The 20,691-nt window shown below is 45.5% G+C and overlaps 1 protein-coding gene and 2 long non-coding RNA genes across 3 annotated transcripts in view; 2 read left to right on the top strand and 1 right to left on the bottom strand.

Moving 5' to 3' along the window:
* The first annotated feature begins 13,632 nt into the window (after positions 1-13,632).
* On the top strand, positions 13,633-14,511 carry LOC135260218 (uncharacterized). The gene is made up of 2 exons (XR_010331506.1): positions 13,633-13,774; positions 14,346-14,511. It is a non-coding gene; the product is annotated as an uncharacterized LOC135260218 (long non-coding RNA).
* Positions 13,763-17,666, bottom strand: LOC135260220 (uncharacterized). Its single transcript, XR_010331508.1, has 2 exons — positions 17,389-17,666; positions 13,763-14,485 (listed from the first exon to the last, which is right to left on the bottom strand). It is a non-coding gene; the product is annotated as an uncharacterized LOC135260220 (long non-coding RNA).
* Positions 17,667-18,526: 860 nt separating this feature from the next.
* The window catches only part of LOC135260397 (procathepsin L-like), a 22,515-nt gene continuing 20,350 nt past the window's right edge, over positions 18,527-20,691 (top strand). The window contains exons 1-3 of the mRNA XM_064345610.1: positions 18,527-18,553; positions 19,414-19,536; positions 19,996-20,130. Coding sequence (XP_064201680.1) covers positions 18,527-18,553; positions 19,414-19,536; positions 19,996-20,130 — 285 coding nt within the window. The remainder of the gene's footprint in view (positions 18,554-19,413; positions 19,537-19,995; positions 20,131-20,691) is intronic.

Genomic DNA, 20,691 nt, shown 5'->3' with positions numbered 1-20,691 from the left:
GGAAAATTCCCCGGGGGGAAAAGCAAAATTTTCCGGGGTTTTTTAAAAAAGGGTTTTGGGTTAAAAATTTTGGGTTTTTGGGCCCTGTAAAAATTTCCAGGACCCTCCCCCCCCACCCCCCGGGGGTTTTTCCGGGCACCACAATGTTTGGGGGGAAAAAGGGGTTTCACCGGGGTGTTTTGATGATCGGGGTTGTGCTCAAAATTTCCCTTAGGGGCGGGTTTTAAAAGATAATTTTCCCGTACTTTTCTTGCTTTTTTTTTTCAATTCCCTTTTTTGGGGGCGCCCGTTATGGTAAACAGCCCTTTTGGTACCCTACTGTACTAGCATCGGGTTTTTGGGGAAGGGGCCCTAAATTTCCCCAAATTGACTCGGTTTTTTGGCCCAGGTGCGGGTAAAACCCTTATTTGGGTTTCGGGGGGGGCTGACCGATAGAACCCAAAACTTTCCCTGCAGATTTCTTTGCGGAAACCTCTCATTAAGTTTCACCCCAAAGGTGCCCCTATTGGTTTGAGATCGGGGACGTCCCGGGGGGTTTGATTTGGGGAAAAAAAATGCTGTGTGTGTGAGAGAGTGTGTGTGTATGCGTGTGCGCGTGTGTGTGAGAGTGTGTGTGTATGTGTATGCGCGTGTGCGTGCTTGCGTATGTGTGTGTGTGCGTATGCGTGTGTGTGTGTTTGTGTGTGTGTGTGGGTGAGAGAGTGTGTGTATGCGTGTGTGTGTGCGTGTGCGTGTGTGTGTGTGTACGTATACATGTGTGTGTGCGGGCGTGATGCAGTTGTAAGATGGTACTTTGGACAGAATCTGACGGGGAAACATTACACATTGAGGATTATGTAGACAACAGAATCGCTTAAAGTTGCTTAAAGGTTTAATTCCCAACAGGACACTGAAGTTGTGCTGTTGAACAAGGTGGTCATAAATGATATATATGTATACAGTGAGCTACATATTTTATTCTTTGATTTGGCTCTGAACTCTGCATTTTAGATTTGTCATCGGACAATTCACATGTGGTTAAAGCACATATTCTCTGTTTTTTTAAAGGGTATTGTTAAACATCTTGGTTTCGTCATGTAGAAATTTTACATGACCCTCCCCCCCACCCCCCTGAGTTTCGGGCACCACAATGTTTGGGACAAATGGCTTCACGGGTGTTTCTGATGAGTCTGGTGTGCTCAATAACTTCCTTAGTGCAGGTATAAGATAAGTTTCAGTATCTAGTCTTGCTTCTAGGTTTTCAATTGCCTTTGGAGTCGTCGTTATTGGTGACAGCACTGTGGTACGCCTACTGTATCTAGCATCGGGTTGAACGGCCTAAATTCCTATTGACTCGGATTCGACCAGTTGCTGGAAACATTACTTTGGGATTTCGGTGGAGGCTGACTCGATAGCATCACACAGTTCCTGCAGATTTCGTGCTGAGAACCTCTCATTCCAGCTCATCCCAAAGGTGCTCTATTGGATTGAGATCTGGGGACTGTGCAGGCCATTGGAGTGAATAGCATTTAGTTTTGATTCTAGGCTTTTGATTGCTATGGGTTCTGTTATTGGTGTTTTCAGCATAAGGACCAGAGCTGTGCCAAGAAACCCATTATGAGCCTGAGAATTATGAAGAAGAAAACAACAGTCAGAGACATAGGCCAAACCTTAGGCTTACCAAAATGAACTGTTTGGAACATTGTTGAGAAGAAAGAGAGCACTGGTAAGCTTAGTAATCCCAAATGGTCGAGTAGGCCAAGGAAGTGGTGGGTGTGGGAGTGCTGTGGTTTGGGTATGCATGGCTGCCACAGGCACTGGCTCACCAGGGGTCCAATCAAAAAGTGCCAGAGTGGCCACAGATTTTGCTTTAGCCCAGTACTAAATCACCTGATTCTACTTTAGGTCTTGATTGAAGACCATGATTTGTTGAGTTGCATCAGGTGTCGTAAAGCTGGGCTAAAACAAAAACCTGCGTCCGCATTGGCCCATTTCAGATGAGACTGGACAGCCGTGCTATAGACTGACCAGATTTTCAACTCTTGAAAGCGACGTCTCCATTGACGGCAAATAATACAATTTGATATAACTTCTGAAAACGTACCATGCAGATTCAAAATGTGTGTTAGAATCCTCAGACACTTCTGTTACATAACTACAAAGCATGCTGTAGTTAAGGAAAAGTGAGACAAAAAGAACGTGAAATCCGGTTAGTGGTTTGTCTGTGATAGCATCAGTTATATCTCGTCAGGGTGTAGCACAGGGTTCTGTAACCTGGGCCCTAGAGATGCACAGGCTCTGCTGGTTTTCATTGTTGCTCTTAACTTAATTAGTTAGAGCATTTAAATATGCAGTTATCTCATGCTCTTGGTGTCTTGGGTCTGAACTGGGTGCTGTTTTTAAGTTGAAAACAAAAACCAGCACATCTTGTGGCTCTCCAGGACCAGGGTCGCAGAACCCTGGCGTAGAGTGTCATTAACAGAACACAGTCACCTATGAACCTGTAGGAGGAGGAGGAGCAGCGCAGGTCAGTCTGGGAGAAGAACACGATGCTGATCAAGGCCCACAACCTGGAGTATGAGCAGGGCATGCACTCCTATCAGCTGGGCATGAACCACATGGGAGACATGGCGAGTACCCAACCTGCACCCCACAACCTGCACCGCCAACCTGCACCCCACAACCTGCACAGCCAACCTGCACCCCACAACCTGCAACATCCAACCTGCACCCCACAACCTGCACAGCCAACCTGCACCCCACAACCTGCAACATCCAACCTGCACCATCCAACCTACACCTCCTAATATGCACCTCGCAACATGCACCACCCAACATGCACCCCAAAGCCTGCACCACCCAACCTGCACCCCACAACCCACACCATCCAACCTGCACCATCCAACTTACACCTCCCAATATGCACCTCCCAACATGCACCACACAACCCACACCACCCAACCTGCATCCCACAACCTGCACCACCCAACCTGCACCATCCAACCTAGACCTCCCAATATGCACCTCCCAACATGCACCACACAACCTGCACCCCACAACCCACACCACCCAACCTGCATCCCACAACCTGCACCACCCAACCTGCACCATCCAACCTACACCTCCCAATATGCACCTCTCAACATACACCCCACAACCCACACCACCCAACCTGCATCCCACAACCTGCACCACCCAACCTACACCTCCCAACATGCACCGCCCAACATGCCCACCCAACCTGCACCCCGGAACTCACACCATTCAACATGCACCACCGAAACTGCACCGCCCAACCTGCACCACCCAACCTGCACCCCAGTACTCACACCATTCAACCTAAACCCCACAACTCACACCATCCAACCTGAACCGCCCAACCTGCATCACCCAACCTGCACCTCCAAACCTGCAACCCACAACCCACACCACCCAACCTGCACCACCAAACCTGCACCAAAACAACTCACACCATCCAAACTGCACCCCTTCTCCTCCTGAACCATGTCTTCTCTCCCCCCCCCCCCACCCCTGAGGAAGTGGCTGAGAAGATGACCGGTCTGGTGGTTCCTCAGGCCAGAGAGACCAACAACACCTTCGCTCTCGATGACATCGCCACAAAACTGCCCAAGGCCATCGATTACTGCATACTTGGCTACGTCACGCCGGTCATAAATCAGGTCACTGTGTTTATAAAGAAACCAGGAACCAGGAACCGAGATCCAGGAACCAAGACCCGGGCCATGTTTAAACATTTCTAACGATTAGAAGTGAACTCATCTCCATGCTTCATGACCAGAGAGACAGGGATTAGTGATACATTTAAATGATTTATCTAAATGAACATTAGGTCAAATTAGATTAGTGTTCAGTCTGTTAAACCACCGAAAGCACAGGGCAGCAAGTTCAGGCGGTTCCTGGAATCATGCATTGAGGCACAAGGAGCAATACCTGCCCTCTGGTGGCAGCAGGGGAAAACTACTAGCTCTGTCACTTCTGGGGACATCTTTTCCTGGATGGAAAGTAGTAGCTGACGCTGTACATTACTCTCTAAACAAAATCTGTTTAATAATCTGAGTACTCAAGAAAAATGTTATGTTTGGTTTCCTCCTTTCAGTCTGAACAATCACGGCAGACATGTCAATAGATAGCTCCTAGTGACGTTCTGTACACCTGTGTCAGATAACTTGGATTATTTAGTGTATTTAGAGACAGAACGCTCTGAGTGTGCTGAAACTAGCGATGGGAGAGTGACACTTCACAAACCCCGTAATGGGCGGAGCAACAACGAGTTGTCAATCATTACCTTGTTCAAACCACTGAAAATTTGTAAGGCTAAGGGTGAAGCCACACATCCTCCGATAAGGAGCTACTCCGTAATCGTCTCAGTCCATTTCAATGGGAGGTGATTTTTCACGTCCGCGAAGGATCAACCCATCAGATTAAAGATCCGTCATGTTCACACGATCTGATGTGAAAAGTCAATGTAGGATAAAAATACATTTGACGAACGCTGTTTAAAAAACAGGAGACGCCCACATGCTCCGAAGATATTGGGAGAGGCGAGTGTGAAGCCAGCTGATCACGTCAGAGGATGTGTGGCTTTACCCTTGCTCGCCCACCAAAAACCGCGATCAGGAGTAACGCTCCCCTCTGGTGGACACGGGTGGAATGACAGCGCCACGGTTCCTCCCCAGGGCTCCTGCCGGTCCTGTTGGGCCATCAGCGCCGTGGGGGCTCTGGAGGGCTAATGAGGAGCCGGAGGAAGCTGGTGCCCCTCAGCCCCCAGAACCTGGTGGACTGCTTCAGGAGGGACAACGTCTGCATGGGCGACTACATGACCAACGCCTACAAGTATGCAATGAAGAAAGGCATCAGCTCTGAGAGGAAATAGCCCTACATGGGCGTGGTACATAAACCCCCACTTCCTCATAACACATACTCACAGGGCACTGTACCCAAACAGCTTCTTTAAAAATTTTTTTTTTTTTTTTAAGAAATACGAACCTCAGCCAGACTGCCCTGTACCCTTGAGTCAAACTGCTGTAGCCAAGTGGGTATTGGCTTGTTTTGTACTTGGATGGGAGATCTCTAGTAGAAAATACCTTAAAACCTTGGGGCTGAGTTTAGTGCTGGGTGGGCAGTTCTGGGCCTGGAGAGTCGGTCTATATGTAGGTTTCTGTTTCCACTCTGGCTAAATTAGATAAATGGCTGCATACACCGACACTGGTTCTCTTGTAAATTAGATCACAGCAAATGTTTCACTTAGTGACACAAAAACATTAATTTACATGCTAAATTTCAACAAATGTAGCTAATGTCAGGGCTGATAGAATAATTTAGGCCAGAACCTGCAAGAAAACCAGAAACAGATACGGCTCCCATTGCCCACCTGTGGTCTTGTGTGTGTGTGTGTGTGTGTGCACGTGTATGTGTGTGTGCCTGTTTGTGTGTGTGTGTATATGTATGTGAGTGAGTGTGTGTGTGTGTGTGTGTGCCTGTGTGTGTATGGGTGTGTGTGTGTGTCTGTGTATGCCTCCTCAGGACCAGAAGTTTGCCTTTGACAGATCACACAGGGTGGCCCAGATCTGGGACTTTAACACTCTGGGGTCTAAGGGTAAAATGAGGCACACTGGTGATTGTGCGATGCTCTGACATTTGTGTAAATTTCATCAACTTTATATACAGTGATTCCAAAGTGTTTCATATCTTTGTTTTCATCACAAACTCAGCTACAACAATATGGCAGCAGTAAGTAGGTCATAATAATGTGTGGATTGTAAACTGCTCTAAAAACACACAAACTGTAAACAGTAGTTTTGAACATGCACAGGAATGTTGTAATAAAACACACTTAGAAGTGTGTGAGCCATTTAGAAGACAGAAAGAAAGACAACTTTTGATTTTAGAACATTTATTGAAGTAAACTGCATGGAAGATGAGATGAGACTGGTGTACTCTTGCAACGTCTGCCTGGCCTCTTAGCTAGTGGTGAACTAGGCCGTGTTTCCTGATCAACATCTCTGCAAATATAATAAAAACAAAATTGTTAGGAAATGTGAAATCAAATCAAACTTTATTTATATAGCACATTTCCTTCAACAGGTGAAAATTAAATGTGCTTTACAAAAAAGGGACAAACCACTAACTAATGAAAACAAAATTTATGAAATGTGATATCATATACAAACAAAGAACCAAACAAACACAACCAGACACAGAGAGGTAGCCTATAATTTTGAGAAGCAATGGTTAGAATCATTCGTAGTGTGGGAATTTACAAGGGCGCATATTAGGGAATATTCCTACAAACACACAGAGAATGTAATACAGCACACATTTACAAATAATGCAAGCTATCAACGAAAAAACATTAGCTTAACTAAATAAACACTGATATTCCAACTAAACTACATGCAACTCATCAATAACAATGCCTCAATCTGAACTAGACTAGGTCTGTTTAGCTAAGTGGTTATTTTATTGCTATTTCCCGAACTTACTTAGAGTATGCTAATATCGATTGTGCAAGGACATCCGTTTTAGAATCCTAGCCACGCCACTACACGCCAGGCATGAGCTATTTATTACGAATATGATCGAAAAACATACAGTCTACCTGATACTTCTAACACAACCAGACGCAGAGAGCCTAGCCTATAATTTTGAGATGCAATAGTTCGAATCGTTCGTAGTGTGGGAATTTACAAACGCGCACATTGCTGGATATTCCTACAAACACACAGATACGTTGCAATACAGTAGACATATTTACCAATATGATCATAAGAAATATACTTACGCATGAAGTTGATCCTCAGCTGGATCAGTTCGCTGTTCGAAATGACACCACTCTTCATCAGTGTCGGCTTCCGGACGGACCATTTTCCAAAATTAAACGAAATGTTCACCTCAAAAGAAGTGAATTAGGGGACACTCTGTGACGTTCTATCCCGCTTTTGACTTGGCATTTCTCACATGGATCTCGCATCGCCCCTCCTTTAGTCTACTTCTATGGAGAGTAATTATTTTGTTGTTAACATGTGAATGCGATTTGGGCGGACTTCCTGCTGAGCGAAATTCATATAGTAATGAGTAAAGTTTAGCGAAGCATACATGATCTAATTAATCAAATTTGGAACATTTAAAACAATTTACATTATTTGCCAATGGGCGCACTGGAAAGTCGCGATTCTAAGGTTTCTGTCAATGTTTTTGTTGCGTCTGTATGATAACAGCACGTGAAGTTAATCATCCAAATAGAAACGAAAGTTAATTTCATCTTGTCGAGCTCCGCCGGCGGAGCTCTCGACCCCAGAGGGTCAAGGAGCTCCCTGAGGCGAACGAGCGGGTCTTGCAGGCAGTCGTGGCCGTGCATGGGCCCGTTTCCGTGGGGATCAACTCCAGATCCAGAAGCTTTGTCTTCTACGAGAGCGGTAAGGCCAGAGCCTTCTGCTGGGAGGGAACCATGGGGACGCACTGACCCGTTGACCTGGAAGTATATTGTCTCCCTGCAAGTGATTGGCTGAACTATAGAGCAAGTCGGGCAGTTGAAGGTTTCACTGGCACAGTGTAGATCTCGGCGGTTCTTATTGACTGACATCTTTCTGACCCCCCGCACAATTAGATGCAATCTTTCAAGCTCTGAAACTAAAACAAACTCTTCAGTGTAATGCAGAGGTGGAAAGTCCATGGGTCAGAAAGTAAAAGTGACATTGTAGGTAATGACACAAAAGTGGCATTGTGGATAATGACAGAAAAGTGCCATCGTGGGTAATGATGCAAAAGTGGCTTTGTGGGTAAGGACACAACAGTGTAGTGGCAGTTTACCACAGGTAAGAGCAGCTCACCTGTCCTGCCGTCTCCTCTGCAGGTGTTTACCAGGACCCCAAGTTTAGCCGGGACGACCTGAACCATGCCGTGCTGGTCGGCTACGGCGTCACTCACACCTGCAAGAAGTTCTGGATCGTTAAGAACAGGTGAGCTCCGCCGACCCCTTGACACGCCCTGGTCCGGAAAGAGTACGTAGCTGACAGACAATGTGTTTTACAAGGAGCTCGACGCTCGGAGCGTATCTCCAAGCGCTCTGCCGCGGAGCTGGGAGGCAGTTACGCTTCAAATCAGTCAGCTCAGCCAATTAAACGCAGCCGTGAATCAACCCCACCCACATAACACTGCGACGCTGCTTTTAGATCAGGTGACGCGCAGGCCTACAGTTCAGCAAGGGCTAACCTGACAAGGGGCATCAAGAGGGCCAAGCACAGCCACAAGCTAAGGATTGAGGAGCACTTCACTTGCATCTCCGACCCCCGACGCATGTGGCAGGGCATCCAGGCCATCACGGACTACAAACCCACCTACACCTCCCCCCCAACCAGCGACACCTCCCTCCCTGATGAGCTTAATAACTTCTACGCTCGCTTTGAGAGGGACATCCAGGAGGCGACTATCAAGGCTGTACTCCCTACAGACCACCAGCCCCTTACACTTTCCCCCACCGACGTGTGCTGCACTGAGCAGGATCAATGCACGCAAGCCTGTTGGCCCTGATGGCATCCCCGGACGCGTGCTCAGGGCCTGCGCTGGGCAGCTGACTGAGGTCCTGACTGACATCTTCAAAAAGATTCTGTACAATTTGCTGGAGTCAATATGTTGGCAATGCCTTGGAAATTTTGTGACTTCTTTTTGTACTGGATGTATGTCTGTTTTTTTTATCTTTTGTTTGCCTTGAACTCACTTCCCCCCTCCCCCACCCACCTACTCCCTTCTTCAGAAAGTAGCGTTAGGATGCATGCCCTGAAGAACTTATTTCTATTGGTCCTCGGGATCATTAGCCACGCCTCCTCCCATCTCAACCTGACTCTGAATGGTCAGTGGAAGGACTGGAAGGACCTGAGGAGTTTTCCTGCGGACACAGCGTTCACACATCTTTATTTTTTCATCTACGTCTGCAGACATTCTTGGCTAATAAAATCTGGATCTTGTAAGGTCGAGAGTTCGTTCCACACCTAAGTGGCCCAAGTCATCATGTAAACTTTTCAGCACAGTAGCTCTTAGATCTGCGGGGAGCGTCAGTTGATATGTTAGGTCCCCTCTGTCTTGTCTTCTTCTATATAGTACTCCATCTCTCATCTCCAACCGGTTCCATTCTCGCAACCACAAGCCTATGTCAGGGAGTTCTTTTCTTAGGGTAGGAGAGGGCTTTTCTCGAGACTGCAGGTGCTCTATGACTGCCCTAAAATCTGGATCTGCCCTTTGCTGCTCCGTCAAGTCCTCTTCAGACAAATGAGGGATCACAGGGAGACCATGGTCATCTTCATGTAGGAAACCACTACGTAAGGCATCAAAGCGGACAGCAAGGGATTCCACTAAGGTCACGGATGGGTGTGAGGATCCAAAGCTTGCATTGAGTTGATGGACAAGATGTTTTTCACAGATGGCGGTCACTGCCTTCGGAAGGACGACATCAGTATTCTCTGTATTTGTCATATGGTGAAGGGTGAATTGCTTGATTCTCTCTCTCTCTTTCTGCGACGCCCGGTCGTCCGTGAGCTCACCATGGGGTCGTCGAGAAAGTCCATCCGCATCCTGATTCTGTTTTCCCGCTCTGTACTGGAGTTTGCAGGAGTATGTTGACAGACTTGACAGCCACCTACAACATGTGGCATCCAGTTTGGCTGATGTCAGGATATAGGTTAAGGGGTTACTGTCGGTTATGACCGTGAAGTCCATCCCATAAAGGTAGTCACTAAACTTTGCAGTGACAGCCAATTTGAGAGCTAGGAATTCAAGTTTGTGAGCGGGGTATTTGGCTTCGCTCTTGGTCAGTCCTCTGCTTGCAAAGGCTATGGCTCTTTTCTTTCCATACTGCTCCTGGTATAGTGCTGCGCCCAGCCCAGCGGTGCTGGCGTCTGTGTGCATTATGTACGGACGTTTGGGGTCTGCGAACCCCAGGACAGGAGCAGAGGTGAGCTTTTCAATGATAGTCTCGAATACCTGTTGACAAGATGGTGTCCATCTGTCGCCAAAAGACCCTCTGGGATCAAAGTACTGGCTGCTCCTCTCCTTACCTTTTTTATTGCTCTTTCGGAGAGGGGAATATCCTGTGGTGAGGTCATTTAGAAGTCTGGTGATCTTGGCATAGTCTTGAACGAACCTTCGGTGGTACCCAGAAAACCCTAGGAAGGATCTCAACTCTTGAAGGTTTGTGGGCCTTGGCCAAGTCTTTAAAGCTTCGATCTTCTCTGGGTGTGTCTCGACTCCATGCTGGGACACTATGTGGCCCAAGTATTTGACAGATGTTTGGAAAAACATGCATTTCTCCGGAGACAGTTTCAGTCCATTTTCCTTCAACCGTCGAAGGACTTGCATCAGTCGGGATTCGTGTTCCTCGAGGGTGTCAGAGAAGACTATGAGGTCGCCAATGAAAACCAGTGCTTCTTTCCTGTTGAGATCCCCCATACACCTCCCCATTAGCCTCTGGAACGAGCTGGGCGCATTTGTGATCCCTTGTGGCATTCTATTGAATTCCCAGAACCAGAGAGGACACACAAAGGCAGTTTTTTGCTTATCAGCCTCTTCCATCTCGATCTGGTAATAACCTGACTTCAGGTCGAGAACTGAGAACCACTTCGAGCCAGTCAACACTGAGAAGACCTCTTCCAGATTGGGCAGAGCGTATGCGTCTTTTATAGTCTGGGAATTTAGCTTCCTGAAGTCAATGCACAGGCGTACCGAGTTATTCTTCTTCCGAACCACAACTATAGGTGATGCAAAGGAAGATTCTGATTCACGGATGATGCTGGCTGCCAGCAACTCCTGAAGGTGCTTCCTTATGGCATCCACATCCTGAGGATGAATAGGTCTGGCTCTATGTTTGAAGGGAGTCTCATCACTGAGTTTGATGTGATGTTTCACTTTATCGGTATGACTATAGTCAAGATCGTTTAAGGTGAACACTTCAGGCATAGAGTTCAACTGCTCCGTTATTCTGTCTTTCCACTCAGATGGTACGGGAGAGTCACCAAAGTCGAATTTCATCTTGGGTTTGACAGGTTTAGTCGTTCTGTCACTGGAGTTACTTGAGGTTGTAGGGGCTCCTTCCCCATCACTCGCTGGACAGCGTGCAATTCGGCTAACACGGTCCTGGGGTGGATCACAATGTCATTTTTTGTCTTGTTCTTGAGCAGGACTGGCAAGTGGCTGAGGCATTTTACAGGTAAGGTGTGCAAGCAGCTGGCCACCAGCAACCCTCCAGACAGGGAGCACCTTGACGTTGGCTCTACGGTGACCCATCTCTCTGTGTAGCCACCATTCACGTGAATTAGCCCATCAAGGACCACTGTGCAGCCCGCTGACACAACTTCTGGTGTGTTTCCCTTCACAGTTACCCTCCCCAGGGTACCAGTGCATGCTTGTTTCTGTCTTATCTCAAGAGTCTTAAGAACTGCTCTATAACTGTGAAGTGCTGACCGAGGACTGGCTGTGTTCTTCTGAGTGTAATTGGCATAGAGGGTGTCTAGAGAGTTAGTACCAATGAGGATCTGGGGCTTGTTGGTCATATCTGGAACCACTAGTGCTAACGTAGGTACTTCAACTTCAGTTCCCAGAAACTCTCTGGGAAACGTCAGGCTCAGCTCCACATATCCAAGGTAAGGCACAGCCTGTCCATTTGCTCCTTCGACTTCTAGCAGATCATTCAGCGACTTCATGGGGTGGCTTGACAAGTTGTTCTCATAGAACAACAGGGGGATCGTGGTGACTTGAGATCCGGTATCTAGAAGGCAGTTGATCTCTTTTCCTCCTATAATGATCTGAGCTGTGCACTTCATTCCTACTAGTCCTTTTGGCAGTTCAATGGACGACGTTCCATTTTGGGCACACTTGTTGATCACTCTTTCAATTCTTCTAGGGCGTGTTTCTCTTTTTTTAGTCCCGGTTTGCCCTTCAACAGAGACTGTCTGTAGTTTAAACAATCCCATTGAAGTTGCTTCTCTTTACACTGGTGTCTCTTTTCTTCGACCAGGGCAGGGTTTGGTTCATTATCACAATCTGACGCGATATGCCCATCTTCTGCACAACGGAAACAGTACCAAGGGCGAGGCCTGTTTGAGGTTGGCCCACTGCGATTTTGCTGATCTACTGTTCCCTGATCAGTAAGTTGGGGTTCAACTTTGGTTATGGGCTCCTTTGAGCGTGGTTTCCTCCTTATCTGATGGTTCTGCGCTCGAAGTGTGGTTATCTGAGCTTGGAGCTCAGCGACTTGTCTCTTTAGTGCAGTGGTTTCATCTTCAGGACTGTTGACTGTAACTTTCTGAGGAGCCGCCTTCATAACAACAACTTGGGCTTGGATCTCTGTGACCTGTCTCTTCAGTGCATTGATCTCAGTCGCTTTTTGGTGTTTGGTCTTAGTCTTTGGTTTAAGCGGTGTTTGCATTGCGGTAACTTGAGCTTGCAGTTCTGCGACTTGCCCCTCTAGGGTGTCAGTTTCAGCATCTGCGGCATCGGGAGCATTACAGGAGTAGGCTGTTTGGCGGTGTGCTGCAATTCGTAGCTTGGGAGCAATGGGAACTTGCTTGTATAGGCCAAGGTGTTTCCCCATGCGATCTTCCTTTGAAGCGTGTCTTCTTCCATCCTGATGAGGAACACCAATTCAGCGAAGGAAGGTAGTTGTGTTTTTTTCCGTTCCAGTTGTAGGTCTGTGATCAGCTCATGGTTCCAACAGCCTCGGCAGCGACTTCGCTCAGAAGACAGCGACTTCGCTCCTCCTCTGCAATGCCACCTCTTCTGATGGCTGTACTCAGGATAACTTGCAATCTGTGCAGGTAGCTTGAGGGCTTCTCACCTTCATTCTGCAAGGTGCCCATGAACTTGGCAACCAAATCATCTCCATCTTCTACTGAGCCATAGACTGAATCTAGGAGCTCAAGATACACTGTGGGTAAGGCTTGAGGACTCACCTGCTTGATAACGTCTGTGGCAGGAGGCAGTAAACTGTCTATGATTTTCTGTGTTCTATGCAGGTCAGAAATGGATGGATCAGTCATCAGGAATTCAACACTCGCACGCCAGGTGTCGTAGTCTGGTTCGCCATTAGGGCGGGGGCTCTTCCCAGAGTAGACTCGAAGACGAAACGAGACCTGGTGGGAGACTGCAACTTCGTTCTTCGCAATGTGTTCTATTACCATCTTTTGTACACTAGGAGGGTTAACTGTGTTCATGGGGAGGGCAGGGTGGATTATCACGGGGGCATCGACACCATCTGTTCCTGTTGGGAACGTGGCTTCAGGGTCACGGGGGCTCTTGTAAACCAGGGGCAGTCGGGGCCTTAATGTCTGCATGGCAGAGCTGCCATCAAACTCAATAATTACATAACGGTGGTATTCTGAGTTTGGGTCATTAATTAGCAAGTGGCGATTAATAGGGCCATGGATCACTAAACTTTCCTCAAGCTCTGTGTCTAGGCTAGTTTGGGTAATGCCACTAACAATTACAGAGTTAGGGATGTCTACTTTTTCAATTTTCAGCATATCCATTGTGAAAGTCTTTTAAATGGCTTTTATCTACTTTTAGCGTTTTTTTGGTGGGATCACTCTTGGTGCCAACACAATCTCTCTCCTGGCTGGCTCGCCAAATGATTTCCTCTGTAACAAGTGTTTCAATACTAATACCGTTACTAGAATGGATAAAATCAGGTAAGTATGGACCAGATCAGAAGACAACAGATTTGACTCGAGAGAGAGATGGTTTGCACATCAAAAATGAAGCACACGGAAGCAGGATCTATATTTCAAAGGTAAGAGGATGATTTTTTTAAATTAAATTTTCCCTTTTTGGTTCTCTGTACCTTTCGTTTTTATTACAAAGTAGAAAGCATTAAACAACAACAGTACACATATATACAAAATGGGAAAAGAAAAAAATTCAAGTTCCAATACCTTTTACTTTGTGTCTGTATTTATATTTTCTCTGGTTCCACTCATTTTAGACTATTTCCCATTTTTATACCTTAACCATACTTTTAGTATTTCTTTGATGTGTTTTGGTCTATCCCTATTATTAGTTATTTGGATCTAGTATAATTTGTCACTAATTAGACTTTAGGACTTTTATTTTGGAACCAGGACTTATTTCGAAACCAAAACCCTTATGTAGTACTATTGAAAATACCTATGTAAAGGAAACTTATCACACTATAACACAAAAACACTTTTCTAAAACACTAACTGTGCAAATCAGTTTAGTCCGTGTGGTTGTTGGACCACTTGTTGCTGAGCTCCAGTTTGTAGAATTCAAACACTTGTCCTACCACCGTTGAACACCGTTGAAAGCACAATTGAACTCTTTCCTTCTCTTTAAAATTGCAGGTCGATCACATGGGTGGCTCGCCAGTCCGCACGCCGCTGTAGCTCTCCAGGGAAGGCAAGCAGGGGCAGAGGAATCCAGGATCCAGCACAGCAGTTCAAATCGAACAACAAAAAACCAATACACACAAAAAAAACCCGGCCTTGCAACACAAAGCCAGAAGACTCATCAGTAGTCTGTACATTTTGCACGCTCCCCCCAGTGTCTGTGCTGCGACACTTCCCCTCCCCGACACCCTTCCCCCTACCACATGTGCAAGTCTTCGAGTTTTGTTGTAATGTTTTTATGATGTTGCTATGTGCTGAGGTTTCCCTCCTCCTTCCTCCTGTTCTCTCATTTCTCATCTAATAATTGCATTTTGTTGCTCTGTACTTGTGACATGTGCAATGACAATAAAGTTGAATCTAATCTAATCTAATCTAATTATTAAGACATAGTACACACTGTGAACATCTAAATTGTATAAAACTTGCAACTTCCCATTTACTCTGTTAAATAAACTTGGTGAAAGCCTATATCAATTGTCAATCTGTTCTCATTCTGTCAGCAAATCTAGATTCCGATTAATTGGAAGTAGAATTAGCCACCATTAGCTCACTCAATTCACTACTCATATCTTGCAGTGCTTCCAAGCTCACCCACTGACGTTTCCTCGCAGCACTAGCTAGCTAGTTAGTTAGTTACGTTAGCTTTCTAACAAAAGGTACCACGACATACACTCGTTTTAAGTAACGTTAAACAAAGAGTAGGCCTATGCCGATGTGGCTTCGATATGCGATTACACAGGAGATACACTTTCAGAACACAACCGGAGAATTCTCAGATGCCCTTATTCTAGCTAACGTTAGCTAGATAGCCGCCTTGCAAAGATAGCTAGCAGCAAGTTAGCGTTACATTGTCCCCGCTTCAATATATTTTAAGCTTGCTATGTGGTGAACTGCCTGGTTCGTCTACCACCACTGTCACAAAGCAGGAAACAGCCCTGCTGTTAGCCTGGCCTACCCCCCACACAACAATTATAGATGGTTTCATCGGACGCACGCGCGTTGCCAAGGTTATGCGCTTGGCCCTAGATTAACTTCCGGTCTGTGTTTGTTTATTATTGGGTTTCTGTTTACTGGCTAATATGGCACCGATCACAAACGGAGTGAAAGTTAAACTGATGAGCAGACTGACGTTGGGCTCAGGTTGTTGTGCTGTGGGGTGTAACCTGGAACAAATGCCATTTCGAAAATTTGTAAAAATGCATTATTTAACTTTGTAACCCCACTAGGGAATTGTGAAACGAATTTCTTGAATCCCTGCTATATTATTATAGCTGGTGCTTGCCCATTGTTACTTCGTATTTTTGAGAAATAAATGGACATCGTTACCTGTTAAAATGTAAGTCCTGTAAAAATACACATAATAAACTGTTCAAATAAATAAACCAACTTCATACATACACATTTAGTAATACTAATACAGCCTTATTTACTATATCAACTTTAAGACAAGCAACACGCTCGTAATTATCTCATCGTGACCCATTAAAGCCAATGGCGCAGACGTTGATTCATACTTTCAAACTGCTTTCCCAACGGCTATTTTGCGTCCTGCGACTTGAGTTACAACAGTGAATATGTACGGATTCTTAGACGTGCTGATAGCGACCACCCTTTCTCATATTAACCTCAAATACGCAAGACAAAACACTTATACAGCAAATGCTAGCAAATATGCTAGCAAATTTATGTTAAGTTCAATTCATTTATATAGGGTTGTGGATACACGTCCCCTTAGCAGCCAAAAGCTAGTGCTGGACCACCTCTGACTTATTTGCTGGCACAGAAAAAAAATTGTGAGTGTTGAAAAAATAACCACGGGAGGATAACAAGGACATTTTTTCCTACTTAACTAGGTACAGGTTGTTACCGATATTTCACCTATTTCATATATAGTTGCAAATCAGTTAACGTTTTCTTGTCTGTCGAACTAAGGTGGTCGAATAGGTGCTCTCACTGTAGCACTGACTTTGTTTCAGGTAACAAACTCATGATAAGCGATAGCTAATAGCTAGCTGACCAGTGACAAGCCTTCAATAGTTATGAACAATTAGCTAACTAAATTGATTGTAGCTAGCTAGCTAGCTAAACGTAGCTAACGGTGTATAAATTATACACAGAAACGTTAGATCAATGCTAGTAGTAGTTGATACGCTATAGCTACGTTTTGAACGTACGTTATGATACCTGTTTCCAATGACTTGCCAATGTTACATTGCCTGATCATTTTTTGTTGTGGTAACCTAGCAAGATGACCCAAACTATTAGAGCCACGATGTTTTTCCATCAATGCATGGTATACAAATAAATACCTATCGTAATTGCATTGGCTACACATGCTGCCCAGCACTAGCCCCATTTTGTGTCTCATGTAATCATCGTTTTTAAGCAATGTAATAGAAAGAGTTCACTTTTTACACAAGAATGTGCATGTAACCAGAATAGTTAGGGATTATGCAAGGAATGTATGATGCTCCGCAAGGTGCAATACTGTCAACAGTTATCTGTTTCTGTCGCTTTTTTTTCTGGTAGTGTAACGTTATCGCATTTGAGTTTGGCCAAGTAACGGTTCTTTTCTTCAACTGGTAAGCCCAAATAATACTGGTTAGACATAGTTTTAACTAGCTAGTTAACGTAATTTACTTATTTATTTTGCTTGTTATCAGAAATAGTCTAGAGGGACTCTGTTGTTATTAATTGTTTGTGGAAGTCTGCCGGAAGTTAAGTTAGGGCCACAACAACGCACATGCGCAGTACCGTTTGTTTATGTTGTTACCGTTGAAAGCGTCTATACACATTTGCCTGTTTAGCCGCGAGTTGCTATAGCTACCCAACTTAGCTAGCTACTACTACCAGAGCTTTAAATCAGCTACTTAGCGACCTTCATTTTCGGATTTTTTTGTATTACAACTACGTTTAACGTTATCGTTTCTGAACACACCCAAACTAACTGATACTACGGCAGTGAAATAAGATAGATAGTCTTAGAATGGGGACTCACCAAGGGAATATGTTCAAAGTTGTTCAAAGTTCAGTTTTCAACGATCTTTATGGCGAATGCAGAAAATTCTCTTTCACGCGATTGTTGCCCAGGGCGATAGAAGAACGTTGCAAATCTTCGTTATTTCTTTATAAATCTCTGATTCTTTTCAAGTTACTGTCACTCCTCAATAAAATATCTGCAATTGTATCATAAATTCACTTGTAATTCACTTCGAATTAGCTTAATCTGTTCAGAGAAATTTTTGCATGTCTGCTGTCACTCAAGCCCTCTTGACCAGAGGAAGTTAGGGCGGGCTTGTCATTAGACTGACCAATCACAAAACTTACAACAAGTATCGTTATCCGCATTGGTTGTCTAATCCTTCTATCAACTTATCTTTCTGCATGTAAAGAAAATGTATTTTTCCTTATTAAAAATCATTTTCTTTTGTCTCTATTTTGAATGATAATTTACTTATTTACTTGCTACTGGTTATTTACAATTTGTGTCTTGGAACCCTGGGTTACAGTTACAAAAACTACAGAACAAAAATCAGCACGCAGACCGGCAATCCAGGACCGGAGTTCTGCTCCCCTTGCTGTAAATTCCCTTAAAAACTCTTCTTTAGGGCCTCTCCCTGGGGAGAGCAGTCATTTTCAGGGGCGCTGCAGCCATTTTTATACAGCTTTAATGATGGTCTGAGGCAGTTGTGATATAGCCAACTATAATTTTTTATGCGTCCTTGAATTTGGGGGGGATGGAATATTGATTTGATGGGACAGGCAATTTTGAGCCTCTGGGATCCCGCTCCTTCCCTGTGAGTCACATGACTTCTGTTGTACCCTGCTGGGGAAGTTTCTCTGGAAGTATAAAATGTAAAATTAAGCGTGAGGATTAATTTGCCCTTTTCCTCACTGCGTTATCGATCTCTCCTGAGTTTAGGGGCCTGACCAGGAGGGTGCAGTGCGTACGGACCGCACTGGGTGACACCATCACGAGTTGAAACAGCTAATTCCTCCAATGCAAATTACTGCCTGTTTATTTTATTAGCTGTATTAATGTGACGAGAAGCGCTTTGTCGTTTGAATGCATAACATGCAATCCTTTGCAGCCATACCCACCAGCACCGACTCTAGTGACGCCACTGCACTGAGTTATGCACCGAACAGGGAACGTGATTCCGGTAAAGGGTGTGACCGTTGCCCGGCAACATACCGTCTTGGCTGGACGTCAGGGTATCGCAGTCTTTCCTGTCTGGGGAGTCAAAGATATCAACTTGAACTTCAACAGTGGGTTTCAACACAGCGGCTACTGATCTGAATAACGGCACAGATATTACTGTAGACTAGGAGTCCAATCAAAAAGTGCCAGAGTGGCCTCACATTTTGCTTTAGCCCAGTACTAAATCACCTGATTCTACATTAGGTCTTGATTGAAGACCATGATTTCTTGAGTTGCATCAGGTGTCGTAAAGCTGGGCTAAAACAAAAACCCGCATCCACATTGACCCTTTTCAGGTGAGACTGGATGGTCGTGCTATAGATTGACCAGATTTTCAACTCTGCAATCTAAACATTAAAAGTGGGGTCTCCATTGACGGCAAATATTACAGTTTGACGTAACTTCTGAAATATACCATGCAGAATCAAAATGTATGTTAGAATCCTCAGACACTTCTGTTACTTAACTACAAAGCCTTCTGTAGTTAAGGAAAAGTGAGACAAAAAGAACGTGAAATCTGGTTAGTGGTTTGTCTGTGATAGCATCAGTTATATCTCGTCAGGGTGTAGCACAGGGGTCTGTAACCTGGGCTCTAGAGATGCACAGGCTCTGCTGGTTTTCATTGATGCTCTTCACTTAATTAATTAGTTAGAGCATTTAAATATGCAGTTATCTCATTCTCTTGGTGTCTTGGGTCTGAACTGGGTGCTGATTTTAAGTTGAAAACAAAAACCAGCACATCTTGTGGCTCTCCAGGACCAGGGTCGCAGACCACTGGCGTAGAGTGTCATTAATAGAACACAGTCACCTATGAACCTGTAGGAGGAGGAGGAGCAACGCAGGTCAGTCTGGGAGAAGAACACGCTGCTGATCAAGGCCCACAACCTGGAGTATGAGCAGGGCATGCACTCCTATCAGCCGGGCATGAACCACCTGGGAGACATGGCGAGTACCCAACCTGCACCACCCAACCTGCACCCCACAACCTGCACAGCCAACCTGCACCCCACAACCTGCACCATCCAACCTACACCCCATAACCTGCACCACCCAACCTGCACCCCACAACCCACACCATCCAACCTACACCTCCCAATATGCACCTCCCTACATGCACCACACAACCTGCACCCCACAACCCGCACCACCCAACCTGCATCCCACAACCTGCACCACCCAACCTGCACCATCCAACCTACACCTCCCAATATGTACCTCCCAACATACACCCCACAACCCACACCACCCAACCTGCACCACCCAACCTACACCTCCCAACATGCACCGCCCAACATGCCCACCCAACCTGCACCCCGGAACTCACACCATTCAACTCACACCATCCAAACTGCACCGCCTCTCCTCCTGAACCATGTCTTCTCTCCCCCTCCACCCCTGAGGAAGTGGCTGAGAAGACGACCGGCCTGGTGGTTCCTCAGGCCAGACAACAACACCTTCGCTCTCGATGACATCGCCACAAAACTGCCCAAGGCTATCGATTACCGCCTACTTGGCTACGTCACGCCGGTCATAAATCAGGTCACTGTGTTTATAAAGAAAGCAGGAACCAGGAACCGAGATCCAGGAACCAAGAACCGGGCCATGTTTAAACATTTCTAATGGAGGCCACGATTGGAAGTAAACGTATCTCCATGCTTCATGACCAGAGAGACAGGGATTAGTGGTACATTTAAATGATTTATCTAAATGAACATTAGGTCAAATTAGATTAGTGTTCAGTCTGTTAAACCACCGAAAGCACAGGGCAGCAAGTTCAGGCGGTTCCTGGGATCATGCATTGAGGCACAAGGAGCAATACCTGCCCTCTGGTGGCAGCAGGGGAAAACTACTAGCTCTGTCACTTCTGGGGACATCTTTTCCTGGATGGAAAGTAGTAGCTGACGCTGTACATTACTCTCTAAACAAAATCTGTTTAATAATCTGAGTACTCAACAAAAATGTTATGTTTGGTCTCCTCCTTTCAGTCTGAACAATCACGGCAGACTTGTCAATAGATAGCTCCTAGTGACGTTCAGTACACCTGTGTCAGATAACTTGGATTATTTAGTGTATTTAGAGACAGAACGCTCTGAGTGTGCT

This window comes from Anguilla rostrata, chromosome 8 (assembly GCF_018555375.3).
Source record: "Anguilla rostrata isolate EN2019 chromosome 8, ASM1855537v3, whole genome shotgun sequence".
Classification (NCBI taxonomy): domain Eukaryota; kingdom Metazoa; phylum Chordata; class Actinopteri; order Anguilliformes; family Anguillidae; genus Anguilla; species Anguilla rostrata.
This window is presented reverse-complemented; position numbering and strand designations above follow the sequence as displayed.